Here is a 14,550-nt window from a genome sequence, read left to right on the forward strand (position 1 = left end):
AAAATGGTGTGCTTACAGAGCTGTCAACTGGGGCTGGCTGCTGGCTGGGAGTCCAGCTGGGGCTGAGGGCTGGAGGGCCCATTTCTCTCCTGATGAGCCTCTTCACGGGCTGCTTGGGCTTCCTGACAGCATGGTGAGATGGGCCCATGCTCCCAGATCTCAAGAGCATGAGGCAGAAGCTGTGTCACCGTTTACACCCTAACCTTCGAAATCACATTGTGCCACTTCTGCTATACTCACCAGCCGGCCCACCTCCCAGCAGATAGAGCGTCAGTATCACGTTATAAGAGAGCATGAAGAAAGGGAGCTCCCGATGCAGATGTCTCACTGTGTAGGGTAAACATAGGCACCTTCAAGGAGACAAAGGGGAAACTATAGATTGCAGCTCAGGTCTCTGAAGGAAACACATGGGCTTCTGTGGAGGTGAGAGGGAGGCATTCTTTATATAGGGAAAACAGGAAGCCTTTCTGGAGCTGAAACCGGAAAACTTCCCGGTCCCAGGAAGAGGGAGTGGGCATAGGAAATGGCAATGCACACCCTGGAGGCTGGCAAAGCAGACAGCTTGGGCTGGAATCCTGCTTAATCAATATCTTCCCTTTGGCCGGGCACTTCCCAGAGCGGGCTTTAACCTGGTCATTGTGGAAGCCCAGGTCACCTGAGGAGTTGCCCGTGGAGTCACTAATGTGAGCTGTTCACCCCAGAGCCTGGTGCACAGAACCGTGAAATTCCTCATGGTGGTCTGGCTTTTTGTTCCTTCTCCCTGGCTTGTGTTTTGAGATTGCTGGGTGGTACTGTGTTTATAGCCTTGGACAGTTTCCTCCAAAATGAAATCAATACCGCCAGCCCTACTTTATGGGAGAATGATTTCCAAATTGCACAAAATGAATGCCTCTACTATCTGCATTACAGGGAAGAGAGTCTGTCACTGTTGGAGCTAATCTGAGAGGAGGCAGGGTCATGGGGGGGGGCGTGTTTGGAATTGCCTGGGGGAAGGGTATGCATTAGCCAGAGGTAGAAGGTGCTGACCAGTAATTGCTCGGAACCAATCACCATTTCCCAGCGAGATCTCAGTTGCAATCCACTGCTTGTGTGAGGAAGGGCTGCTGAATCAGCAAAAGAGAGCTTGGAAATAAAATGAAAGAAAGTGCAGACTGTCCAAGAGAAACGGCAATTTTATGTCAGCAGTGTCGAGGGAAGCAGGCTGAAGGCTGGGCATCCCATGTAGAAAGCCGTGACCTTTGCTGGGGGCTGGGCTTCTAATAACACCACTTCCCACTTCTTGAGCGCCTAGCGGGCACTGGGCGCTCAGCTGAGCTGAGTTCTCACAGCGACCTGATGGGAATTGCCCAAAGCCACACAGCTGCTGGGCCATGGAGGCAGGATTTGAATCTGAATCTTGAGGAAAGTCTGCAGCCCTTTCCCTTACACATTCATGATATCTTATTTTTCATTTACACCGAACAGCCGTGAGATACTATTTTATATCCATTTAGAGAGAAAAAAAAATGCAGACCTAAGTCTGATAACACCGAGTTTTAGCCAGAAAGTGGAGAACCAGAAGTGCAGTGCACTGCAGGGTGAGAAGGAAATTGCTCCAGGTGTTCCGGAGAGCCATTTGGCAACGTCCATTAAGTCCAAGATGTGCTCTCCCCAAGAATTCCACCCCTAGGAGTTTAGCAAAACCTTCCGGAGAGTACAGGGAGGCGCCACCTAGAAGGTGCATTGAATCACTGTAACTGCAAAGTCACAAAGCAAAACTGAAAACTCCCTAATTGTCCCTCTGCAGGGGGCTGGTAAAGAGAGGACTGCCCTGCAGGCTGGTGACCCTTTAGGGAGGGGGCTTTGGTGCTCAGGTCAAGACAAGAAGTTGAGCGTGAACTCTGGGAGAAGGAGGAGGGGCTAGTTTTCCAGTGAGAGCCCGTTTGGCCAAAGGTGGGAACAGTGCTGGCAGGCGGTGTGAGCAGGGCCCCTGGCTAGTGGTGACTTCAAAGTGTAGCTCTTTTGGCGTCCTAAATCTCAGCTCCAAGGCCTGTCTTGCAATTCCTGACTCTGCTCGGCCCGAGTCACCCCTGCACTCCAACGAGCCCCGACCCTGTGCAGTCTCCCCCCGCAGCACTCGGGTGCTGCCGTTTGCCCAACACGTTCCGGGAGAGCTGGGAACTCGGGCTCCTGCCTACGGATTTATGGGCCAGGAAATGCATTTCAAATTGGTCCCAGGATACTCGGATCCAGCAATCAGACACCATCTCTTGGGGGTGGGGGATGGGAGTATGTGTGGAGAGAGACCTAATAACGCCCGAGTGGCGATCCCACTTGCTCCCCCAAAGCACAACCGCTCCCGGGATGGGGGGCTACCTGTTGGCCAGGGCGCGGGGGAGGGACGGAATTTGGGTGTCTTTACTCCAAGGTATGTGCGTGTAGCCGGACTTTCTCTTAATTTATGGGGCGGGGCTAATCTCCAAATACCAGTTTTCTAAGGCGAGCATCACCCTTCCCCCAAATGTGGACCCGAACTGCCTGTAAGGAAAAAGGACGGATCATTTGTCGTAGAGAAAACCACCTGTGGTCCGCCAAAAGCCTCTTCAGTCAAGTCAGGGCCAGGCGTCGCAGGCGGGAACCGGGCGCGAGGGGCGAGGCTCGGGGTGGGGGAGCCGAAACATGCGGGTGGGGGAGCCGAAACATGCGGGGCGCCCCCGGCCCACCCTGGGCGTGCTGTGCAGGGCTTCACCTCGCAGCTCCCGGGAGGGGGCAGAGAGCGCCCTGGGTGCTGGGCGCCTTCCCGTTACGCAGTTCCTGTCCCTTTAAATCCAAGTCCCGGGAAAGGGGGGGCTGGGGCGCCCCGGCTGGACCCCTATTTCCAGGCTGGCCCGAGCAAGAGGGGAAGGCGGGCGGGCGGGGCGCCTGGGGCCTCCGCCTGCGCCACGCGCCCTAGACCAGGAGGAGCAGCTCCCCTCTCCAGGCAGCCGGCGCGCTGGGGGCGGGGGGCCGGGCGGGGGCGCGCGGGCGGCGGGGTGCGGGGGCGCGCGCGCGGGCGGGGCGCGGGCTACGGGCGCGCGCCGCGCCGGCCCGAGCGCGCGAGCCGGCCCCGGAGCGCACGCCGCCGCTGCCGCCCGCCGCCCGCCGCCCGCCGCCCGCCGCCCGCCGCCGCCGCCGCCGCCGCCGCCGCCGCCGCCCGACCAGCCGCATTGCTGCTGCCGCCGCCGCCCGGCCCGGCCCGCGGCCCCCAATATGGTGCAGCCGCCCGCGCCGCCGCCCGTGCCGCCGCCGCCCGCGGGCCCCGCCGCCGCCCTCGGGCGCCCGCAGCGCGGCAGCCGCAGGTGGGGGACTGCGCCCCAGGCCTGAGCTCCGCTGTCCTCGCCCGGCCTGCGCGGCCAGCCCGGCGGGCTCGCCTCCGAGGGGCACTTGCAGCTGAGGTGGAGCCGTTTGCACCAGACGCTCCTGCTCCTGCCCCCTCCCTCCCCCTCCCCTCCCCTCCCCTCCCCCGCCCTCCTCCCCTCCGGTCCTGTCTCCAGCGGGAGCGCGAGACGCTGGTCAGGCTCCGCGGCGCAGCTCGAAAATGAATAATCGCCCCCAATTGACTTAAATTCCACCGAAGCCGGCGCCGCGGCCGCCCGCCGACCGGGACCTGCTCGCTGTGTTTTTTGCTTTCTCCATTCTTCCTTTAAAAAAAAAAAAAAAAAAAAGCAAAACAAAACCAGCCAGCCAGCCAACCAAGACTCCGGTTTGTTGATCGCCTTTTTTTTTTTTTCACCGTTTGCGGGATTTGCAAACCGAGTTACATGCATGTCCAGTGGGGGTAGGTTTAATTTTGACGATGGAGGGTCCTACTGTGGAGGCTGGGAGGACGGCAAGGCGCACGGCCATGGCGTCTGCACCGGCCCCAAGGGCCAAGGCGAATACACCGGCTCGTGGAGCCACGGCTTCGAGGTACTGGGCGTCTACACCTGGCCCAGCGGCAACACGTACCAGGGCACTTGGGCGCAGGGCAAGCGCCACGGCATCGGCCTGGAGAGCAAGGGGAAGTGGGTGTACAAGGGCGAGTGGACGCACGGATTTAAGGGGCGCTACGGGGTGCGGGAGTGCACGGGCAACGGGGCCAAGTACGAAGGGACCTGGAGCAACGGGCTGCAGGACGGCTACGGCACCGAGACCTACTCCGATGGAGGTAGGTGCGCTGGGCGCGCGGGGGCTGGCGGAGGAGGGACCTTCTTCTCTTGCCTCTTCTGTTTATCTCTGGGGAAGTCCAGCTTTTCCCTCCAGAGGGCCGTGGGCACCTGGGGCATTTCCTGGGGCTCCCTGGAGGCCACAGCGGCCTTGGCTACAGGTTGCCCCACTGCCTGGCGGGGGACAGTGCCCCTGTGCTAGCTGAAGGGTGTTGGGGGCTTTCCAGGAGCAGTGCCAGGCCCGGGAGCCGCGGAGCTGAGCAGTGTCAGTGCATCGTCCAAGAGGAGGCCGGAAAGGCCAGACTGGGCCCGCGGCCTCCTCCGGGACCCAGCAAGGGCGCAGGGGGGCTGGGAGAGGGCCCCCTCCCCTTGTTGGCAAAGCTCCCTGGGTGTCGGCCTCTAGGAGTCAGGCCCCAGCTCTGCTGCTTGTTTTCCTGCGGTGCCGACGGGCCTCCCTTAGTCCTGATCAACCCAAGCCAATGGAAAGAGAGTGGCTGGGAGAGCTAGAGGCGGGGGCTGCAAACCCAAACCATCACAACAAGGCAATAAACTTCTAGGTGGTTGGACGCGGGCTAGCACTGCCGGAGCAGGCTGCTGAGGGGAGGAGGGAGGGAGGCCCATCTGTTTAGCGCGAGCCCAGGAAGCTCAGGAAGCTCGGCTTTCAGTGGCTGAATCATTTTCACCATTAGTTTAGGGGCGCTCTGTGCCTTCATCCTAAGATGCCACCACATTCCCGGCTGGAAGCCAGAGCGCTGCCCGCCTGCCCACCCGCCGCCGCGGCTGTAGGATGGTTTCTGTGCGGGGAGCCCTGGCCAGCTTTGCGGCTGTCCCCCCCTCCCCCCGTCCCAGACGGTCCGGTGTCCACTCCTCGGGGCGTCTGAGAGGCGTGGAGCGTTTAGTGTTTCTGCAAGCCAGACCCCAAACGAGCCTGCTCTCTAGAGGCTCCCTCCCCCACCTAGGAGCTCCGCCCCAGAAGTGGCTCCATGGCTCCCCAGGAATTTTTAAGGCACGCCTGGGAAAGCAGTGGGGCCCAGGGGGGACTTGCGTGCTTCGGCACAGAGATCACGAGCGTGCGTGTGGTCTCCTGCTCGCTGCCTCCGAGTTAAACACCTGCTCCCCGGCCACATCCACAAGTGACGGAGGGCTGGAGAGTAATTATTACTTTGGCTTATACAGCCGGGAGGCAGGGTTCGTTATTCGCCCGAGGGGAGGAGGCGTGGGGGGCAGTTACTTATATAACGCTCTTGCCTGTCAAAGCCGTGGCGCCCCGTCCCAGGCGGCCTCTTCTGTGCTGTTGTTGTTTTCCTGGAGTGGGTTGGAGAGCTTCCCTGACCCTGGGGCGCTGGGGCAGGCTGAGCAGACGGCCCTCCCTGGGTTCTAGGCCGCGTGTGTGTGTGTGTGTGTGTGTGTGTGTGTGTGTGTGTGTGTGTGTGCGCGCGCGCGCGCGCGTGTGTGTGTGCGCGTGTGCGTGTGTGTGTGTGTGAGCGTGTGTGTGTGTGTGCGCGCGCACGCACGCGCAGGCACGGCAAGGCCCAGGCGCAGATGTGGGTGGCTGAGGTGGGCGGCCGAGCAGCTTGGCGCTCCCAGCTGGGCTCTTTGGGAACCCGGGGACCGACCGTTGTCACCCAGGGGCTCTGGTCTGGCCGCTAGGCAGATCCATCCCTCCAGAGGTGCTCCCAGCTGTGCCTGTGCCTAGAGACTGGAGCCTGGGAGGAGAGGAGCCCCGGTCCCTCTGGAGCTCAGCAGAGTGTCTGAGAGTGAGGTCCAGCACCCCAGTCGGCCCACCTTCCCCAGAAATCTTCAGTGGCCAACAGAATTCTATGCTCCGTTCCACAGGCATCTACTGAGTGCCTACTCTGAGCAGGTGGTCGGGGCTCTGGGAGAACAGCAGACGGAGAGCTGTGCCCTCGCGGAACTTCCATTTCAGAGGGAAGGGTGGTAATTTCGCTGTGAAGGCTGGGAGGGGAGGGCCTGATTCTGGGGCTGGGCGTGAGCGTAGGAGCAGATGCGTCGTTGTGAGGAGTGCTGCCGTCGTTGGGTGGACATCCTTGGGTCTCTACCCGCCATTCACCCGGCTACGCCGTGTCCACTCCCTAAAGCACTTCCGTCTGCACTGTGTTGCTTGAGTCTCACGCGTTGGAGGGGCAAGGGTCATATCCATCACAGACAGAGCCAGGGAGGCCCCGGAGCCCCCGAGACAGGATAGAACCCCCAGCCTTTGGTGGCAGAGTCGAGGGTTTGAACCCCTGATCTGTCCAGGGTGGGGCCCTCTTTCCTCACATCACACCACCTGTATGCCAGCTGAGGCAGGCACACAGATGCAGGGCGCCCGGCCGACTGCTGTCTTTCAGTTGGCAACAGGGCATGATGGAAAGTCGAATTGACCTTTCTGGCCTGGAATAATCAGGCCCAGACCTCTGGGGCCACTTTTCTGGAACGTGGTCCCCGCTCCTCATTAGGAAGGAGGGGACTGTTGAGAATGTTTGCCCTCAAGCAGCGCGTGGGGTGAGCAGAGCCGACATGGGGTGTCGTAGTCTGCCAGTACAGAACGGTGGGCCTCGTCGCCTGCTCCCAATTCAGCTGGTGGGCGGGGGTGGGCCATGTTTTGGAGACGGCAGGTAGAGCCTTAATGAGTTCACGGTCCTGACTCCAGTCCTACTCTTCCTTTGCACAAGGAGTGGGAATGTTGGGCCCGCATCAGCAGAGCTCCCGAACTTCAGCCCAGCTCCCAGTGCTGACTTGGGGAAGTGGTGATTTTCATGAATAATGCACCGACGGCAAATGTAGTCTGCATTTAGCTGGAATTGGTATGGAATCCATTTCAGCTGGGGACACTTCTGCCAACTCCCCCTCCTCCAGGTTCCTCCTCCCCCGGGCGCAAGGCATGCATTGCTCACTAAAGTGAGCTGAGCGGCCTTCACTGTCTGTCAGGTGACCCCGCATTGACGGTGAGGCCTGAGGGCCCAGGGTGGCAAGAGCACATGCTGTGGGGTTGGCATCCGTTGGGCTTGAATCCCAGGGGTGCCTTTGCTCTGCTCTGTGACCTTGGGCAAGTTACTTAACTTCTCTGCGCTTCTGTTTCTGAAGCTGTACAAAGGGCTGATAATAACTGTGAAGTAGGTGGAGATTAATTGAGGCGGTGTACACGTCAATGCCAGGAATAGAGTAAGCATTCGTTATTATTTAACCCTGTTTTATTATTACAGTTCATATGTGATGAATGTTGCTTACAGTGATCATTATTAGAACCAACAGCCAGACATGACGATGATGATAATGAAAATGATAATAAATGGCAATGTTCAGCACTTGCTGTGTGCCGAGCATGGGGCTAGTGTATGTATAATTACAGCACTCAATCCCTGTACCTCTCCGGGCTTGGTTTTCTCCGTCCTCCTATTTCCCACGTTGGGAAGCTGAGTCTCAGAGGAGCCAGATGAGTTGGCTGGTGAACGCTGGGCGGCACCAGCATTCACGCTCGGGGCAGCGGTTCCAGATCCCGTGCTCCTGTGTGGAACACCTGTCTCTAAACTCCCTCGTGCAAAACTCCCTCCTTGTTCCTTCCTCTTCCTCCGTACCCGTTCTCCTCTGGGTGCAGCAGAGGAGTTGGAGGCAGATGCACACGGGCAGACACCACACCCAGGCCCTCTTGTCTGCTCGCTGGACCCCTGCTTTGCTGTACAGGTAAATATTTCCTGCTGGGTGCCATGCACACAGGATCCCACGGACCAAAAGTTACCCCCCCCACAAATAAAACCCTCCCACAGCCCGAAAGATATGAGTCATTGCACACACCCGGCCGCTCCCCCTCAGTTACAGATTCCGTTCACCGGCCCAGATCCCTCAGCCCACACACGAATCACACACGCCCACAGTCAAAATTCAGATTCCCTGGTGCCTGCGCGCACACAGTACACCTGTCACCCAGAGATGGTTTCCACCCTGTCTTCCAAAACACAGCCATGTGCATCCTCCAGCTTTGTTCGATTGCCAGGTACTCCAGCTCCCTCCCAGCTCCAGCTCCTGAGAAGCAGCTCTCCCTGTAAAGGGAGGGTACCAGCCGCGGAGCAGGGCTGAGATACAGATGACTCGCGGCTTTGTTTCCACTTTAAATACACGTTTAGGCAGTTAATGCCCCCTTGAAGGGGGAAAAACCCTCATCCAAAGTCAGTGACCACTGGTCATGTTTTCGGTGCTTGGCCAGGAATATGTGAAAAGTAAACTGTTTTGTTTTTTTTTTAATCCAAATGCTCAATTTAGGAGGACGCAGGTCCATGGACACGGCTATTATGCCAATAGGAACTCATTTCAGAAACAAAAGGCAATTGGAGATAAAAGCATCTCCTCAGAGAGCCTTTCAGCCCCTTTGGGGAGGGAAAAGTCTCCATGAGGTGAAGGAGAGGGGAAAGCAAGTAACTAGTTCTTTGTTGCCAATAATAGCTGAGAAAGGAGTGTAGCTGAAAACTCCCCCCATCCAGCACAGCCCCGGGGCGATGTAACGAGCCTTATATTAGGAAGCCTAACTGGGCTGGTGAGGAACTAAGTATCAGCATCCTCCGAAAATAGCCCTCCGCCGGCTGGCTAGTGAGTAGCCCTCGCTGACGCTAACAGTTCGCGCAGCAAACCCGGGGAAAGGGGGCCGTGCGCCCATCTTCCCTGAGGATGCCGTGGAGAGAGGACACCCCTGGGGGAAGATGGTGATGGTGGCCGTAGGGGGTGGGCCAGGAACGTCCGCCCTTTCTCTTCAAGACTGTTTCTTCCTCATCTTCTGCCAGGCCTCCACAGCTCGAAAGACGGCTAGCTATCAACCATGAGCTGATAATTCTGTATAAAACATTCCTTAGGTTCTTAAATGTCAGCAAGAGATTAGATTTGTGAGCCCTGGAAGAGAGGATGATGTTTGCTTGAATTTTCTCCCGTGGTCCATCCCTTCTTGGATTAGCCACTCCCCAATTTGTAGTTTCCTGACTTGTGAAAGGTCACGTGGTCAATGAAGGTGGCACTGCAAGGGGTCCCGGCCCCGCCGAACAGGCCCCCGCCGAACAGGCCCTGTGGACTGGAGGAAGGGACCGGCTCTCCCATCATTCCGGAGAGGATCTGTCCCTTCAGCACCTTGGAGAGCGCCCCCCACAAACTGCCTGGGCTGCCAGGGAGCCCGCCTTGCTCTAATTCCTCCGGGCATCTCTTCCCGCCAGTACCGGCCAGTGACCACCTGGCCCTGACCCCTCCACACTCGGCCACCAGAAGTCTTCCTGCTCCCGCTCTTTCAGTGTGTGGGTTCCGTGCTCCATGAAACACCACTACTGGGGGTGTTTGTTTTTCACCCCAATCCTATCAGTCTTTTCTGAAAAAGTTGAGTGCCTTCTAGATGTCTCCTGGTGAACCAAGAGAGCATTTCCCAGCTAGGGGAGGCAGCTTTGGGGTGGGGTCCTTTATTAGGACTCATGGAAATAAAACCTGAGGTTTATTTCTGCCTTGGGTTGTGTGTGCTCAGTTCCTGTGGGTGTACAGGGGTTATAAGTGCACACCAGGGACATCCCTGGCAGTCCAGTGGTTAAGACTTCGTGCTTCCACTGCAGGGGGCATGGGTTCGACCCCTGGTCAGAGAACTAAGATCCCGCATGCCACGCAGTGTGGCAAAAAAAAAAAAAAAAAGGGCACACCAAAGGCAGCAAAGGAACGATTTTGTCTGTAGCAGCGAATGAAAGACTGTTTTGCTTCTGTTCTCTTTAAACGGGCATCAACGGATTAGTCATCTACACCAACCCTGCCCAGTCTGTATGTGGCTATTTGAATTTGAATTTAAATTAATTACAATGAAATGAAATTTAGAGACTCGGCGCTTCCGTCACACTAAGCCACATTGCAAGCGCTCAAGTGCCACTGTGACTCGTGACCACCACCCTGGACAGTGCGGAGACAGAACATTTCTGTCATCACACAAAGCCCTGTTGGACAGCGCTGGTGTGGAGTGTAAGAGTCACGCAGGAAGGGCTGTGTGTCTGTGCCGGTCACTGTTGAATGTCCAGTAACTAAAGTAGTACCAACGTACAGTGGTCACTCAATAAATACTTGTGGAGTGAATCAACTGTGCAAATGTAGTAGTGTTTCGTGATTTCATCCACTGTCATCATTTCACACATCCATGTTGTTGCAAGAACTTAGAACTGGATGTAGACAGTTAAAGGGGAATTTTAAAGCTCTTTAAAGCATTGCCATTATAATTCCCTGGTCGGTTTTGTTTTGTTATCAGCTCTGTCGTTGCTTATAGAGACTGACAGTGTGTTACATGAGTAAGGCAGATGGTGTTGAATATAGTGCATAATAGAGATAATGTCCTAATGCTGTGAGGCATTCATGGCCAGAAGACTTTTTTTTTTTTTTTTTTGCGGTACGCGGGCCTCTCACTGCTGTGGCCTCTCCCGTTGCGGAGCACAGGCTCCGGACGCGCAGGCTCAGCGGCCATGGCTCACGGACCCAGCCGCTCTGCGGCATGTGGAATCTTTGCGGACCGGGGCATGAACCCGTGTCCCCTGCATCGGCAGGCGGACTCTCAAGCACTGCGCCACCAGGGAAGCCCCAGAAGACATTTTTGGAGCACTGTCTAATGAGCAGCTTTCGTTGTAAAGTGCTAGGAAAGACGAGCAGAAAAATAAGCACCCTTTCATTTACACACTTTCTAAAGATCCCTTTTCCTCAGTTTGATTCATTCATTCACTGAGAAGCATTTACTAGTTCCTACAGTGTTCAAGCCATAAAGACTGAAAAACTCAGGTCCACTTTTGATGAATCCACCTGGCAGTCTTTGCTGAGCCTGACTCTGTGTCTTAGTTCATTTGGGCTGCTGTAACGGAGTACCATGGATGGGGCAGGGGTTGGGGGGTTTTAAACAACAACATTCATTTCTCACAGTTCTGGAGGCTGAGAAGTCCCAGATCAAGGCCCTGGCAGATTTGGTGTTTGGTGAGGGCCTTCTGGGTTGCAGACTGCCACCTTCTCTGTGTCCTTACCTGAGGGGAGGGACAAAGGAGCTCTGTGGGGTCTCTTTCATAAAGGCACTGATCCCATCATGAGGGCTCCACCCTCATGACCTAATCACCTCCCAAAGCCTGTACCTCCTAACTCCATCACTTTGGGGGTTAGGATTTCAACGTATGGTTTGGTGGGGGGAGGACACAGAAATGCAGTCTAGGGGCTTCCCTGGTGGCGCAGTGGTTGAGAGTCCGCCTGCCGATGCAGGGGACACGGGTTCGTGCCCCGGTCCGGGAAGATCCCACATGCCGCAGAGCGGCTGGGCCCGTGAGCCATGGCCGCTGAGCCTGCGCGTCCGGAGCCTGTGCTCCGCAACGGGAGAGGCCACAAGAGTGAGAGGCCCGTGTACCGCAAAAAAAATAAAAATAAAATAAAACACAAGAAACAGGAGGACGTGAGTTTTACCAAGAAGAATACGTAGCCTGTATGCAAAACTCAACTATGTAAAATAATTACGGGTTTCTTACGCCAGACTTTGGGCATCCCGAATGGAAGCACCACAGGTGAGAGTTCTGAGAAGGGGCGGGAGAGACGTGTGTGTCCTGAGTGAGCCGCAGAGACGTCCCTGGAGGGGCCCCCGAGCTGTGTCTGAATGACGGTGGGCAGGGTGGCTGTTACCCCAGGGCTGAAGTTGCTGACTTTGAAGGAGGCTTGTTCTCGGCCTCGGTTTTCTCATCTCTGTGATGGAGTCATAACAGTTTCTTCCATCTCCATCTCCCACCTTCGCGGGAATGTCAGAGGTGTTGATTGGAATGCAGGGAGGGCTCCCTGGTGATTTTGGAGACCTCTGAACGGATCGAGGGGCAGTCTCCACTGCTGGTGCCGTCCTGCCACTGTCTGTTACTCGGGCCAGTGCGTCCCACACGTGAGTGTGTGTGAGTTGCCTGGGAGGTGTGCTACAACAGATTGCTGGCCCCCTGCTGAAGTTCTGGGTCTGAGGTGTCGCCCAAGAATTTACATTTCTTACAAGTTTCAGTTGGTGCTGCTGCTGCTGGTCTGAGGACCCCACCCTTAGAACCACAGTGCTGGGCGGTGCCTCTTCACCCTGGCTGCACAGTGGGACCACCAAGGATGGTTATCCCTGGAGACTGTTAGAAACGCAGAATCTCAGGCACCCGCAGACCTGCAGGGTTAGAATCCACATGCTTGCAGGACGCCCGGGTGGTTCTCACGTGGGCGGCTCCGTTTTAGCACGCTTGTCCTGATCTTGGCTGCTCAGGGAGTCATCTTGGGTCCTTTGGGAAATGCTAGTGCCTGGGCCCCACCCACACATGCTGACAAGGTGGTCTGGGTGTGGCCTGAGATTCTTTTTCAGAGTGTCCAGGTGATTCTGACATGTGTCTCAGGTTGACGGCCTCTTGCCCAGAGCAGCCTCAGCCACATGTCGGAACCACTGGGACGGTTTCAGGGAGGGACCCGTGTGGGTTCCACCCAGCACTGCTCCAGCCAGGATCTCGGACGGTGGCATCTGGCTTGGGTATGTGACAAAAGCAGGCAGGGCTGAGAGTCGCTGCTCTGCACAGAGTTTTTTAAAACTCTGGGCCAAGTGGCTCATGAAAATGAAAGAGACTGTAGCGTTCCCAAGCACCACATGTAAGTGCTGTTACGTTTCTGCTCTGTCAGCAGTGGCTTCCTCCTCTGTGTCTGTGTCTGCCCTTTGTTTCTTTTTTTAATATCTATTTGGTTGCACTAGGTCTTAGTTGTGGCAGGTGGGCTCCTTAGTTGCAGCTCCAGGGCTCCTTAGTTGCAGCTCGCCAGCTCCCTAGTTGTGGCACGTGGGCTCCTCAGTTGTGGCATGCGAACTCCTAGTTGTGGCATGCATGTGGGATCTAGTTCCCTGACCAGGGATCGAACCCGGGCCCCCTGCATTGGGAGCACAGAGTCTTATCCACTGCGCCACCAGGGAAGTCCCTCCCCTTTGTTTCTTGTAAGGATGCCTCTCATTGGATTTCAGGCCCAGCCCAAATCCAGCGTGATCTCATCTCAAGAACTTTAAGTTCATTGAATCTGCAGAGACCCTTTTTCTAAATAAGGGCACATTCCCGGGTACCAGGGTTTAGGACATGGACATATCTTTTGGGGGACACTCTTCAACCCACTACCATGCCCTACGGGCTTCAGTTTGAACGTGCTCCGGGGTGCATACGTGTTAACTAGAATCCTAAAGCCAGGAGATTCCTTTGGAAGAAGGATAATCACTGTTTTTAACATCCACTTTGTCCCAAGTACTGGGCTGTGCACTTACCATAGATGTTCCTTCTTTTAGTCCTTAAATCAGTGCTTTGGGGTAAAGCGTGTGCTGTCATTTAAGGGATGATGAGAAAGTGAAGCGTGGCGGGTTCCGTGGCTTGACGAGGTCGCACAGCCGGGGGCAGTGGGCCTCGGCTGGCCCAGAGCCGCCCGTGGCACCTAGCGATGGCATTTCCCAATGGAGCAATCATTTCAGCGCCCACCCCTGACCCCACCCCATACCTTACTGTTGAGGAAGCTGAGGCCCAGAGGAGTCCAAGGTCTAACAGTGAAGCAGAGAAAGGGAAGGAAGACACATTCTTCTGAACCTGAGCCTTTGCTGGGCCTTTGCCCAGCCATGCATAAACTTGTGGGGTCTCCCAGACCCCTCTGAGAGCATTTGGAAGCTGTGGTCCTCTCCCAGGTGGCAGGCAAGTCCCTGTACTCATGCGATGTTTTGTGGGCACCTCTGGGTCGAAGATTCCCTGAGACTTCTCCATGGACCCCGGATAAGAGCCCTTCCATCCTCCACGGATGTCCAAATGGGCCGAGATCCCACAGCCAGTGGGAAGTGGGAGCAGGGCCTGCGGAGTCCACGGCGGAGGCCTGGAGCGGGCAGTGGGCCTCTCCCTGTCCCTCCTCTCCTGTGAGGGTGCTCGGTAGCTTCTCCTGGGGGACTCCTGGGTCCGCCCTTGCAGCCAACATCTGACGCTCTGACCTTCCTCGCATCCCACTCCCCCCAGCTCACTGCTGTCACTCTCAGGCCTGGCGAGTGTCTGGCCTTGAGCTGGGGAGCTGTGCAGGCTTCTCTCCTGTGGTCTCCCTGTGAGAGAAGCATGACTCCCCCGTTTTACAGGTGGGGAGCTGAGGCTCAGGCAGGCAGTGGAGACGAGAAATGCTGCAACAGGGCTGACCTTGCGGTCTCTGGGCTGATCGCCTAACCCCGGCCACCTGGACAGGCTCCCAGGGGAGAGCCCAGGGGCCTGCAGTGGGGCCATCTGACACAGGCAGTCCCAGGGACCACGCCTTGAGAAGCACCTGTCCCTCCCACGCCGCGAGCCAGCCTCTGCATCAGGGCTGAGGACGGCAGATGGGAGGAGGGGAGGCATTTCCAGGTGGGGGTGGG

The 14,550-nt window shown here is 57.0% G+C and overlaps 1 protein-coding gene across 2 annotated transcripts in view; it reads left to right on the plus strand.

Annotated features, from left to right (window-relative positions):
• JPH3 (junctophilin 3) overlaps positions 1–14,550 on the plus strand; it is a 157,479-nt gene that overhangs the window by 72,292 nt on the left and 70,637 nt on the right. Inside the window, exon 1 of one of the 2 annotated variants that reach the window (XM_060130263.1) lies at positions 3,592–4,165. The exons of the other annotated variant lie outside the window; for it this stretch is intronic. Within the exon in view, the coding sequence (XP_059986246.1) occupies positions 3,784–4,165 (382 nt within the window). The 5' untranslated portion in view covers positions 3,592–3,783. Of the gene's footprint in view, positions 1–3,591; positions 4,166–14,550 lie in introns of those variants that run through there. 2 annotated transcript variants of the gene reach the window in all.

This window comes from Lagenorhynchus albirostris, chromosome 19 (genome assembly GCF_949774975.1).
Source record: "Lagenorhynchus albirostris chromosome 19, mLagAlb1.1, whole genome shotgun sequence".
Classification (NCBI taxonomy): domain Eukaryota; kingdom Metazoa; phylum Chordata; class Mammalia; order Artiodactyla; family Delphinidae; genus Lagenorhynchus; species Lagenorhynchus albirostris.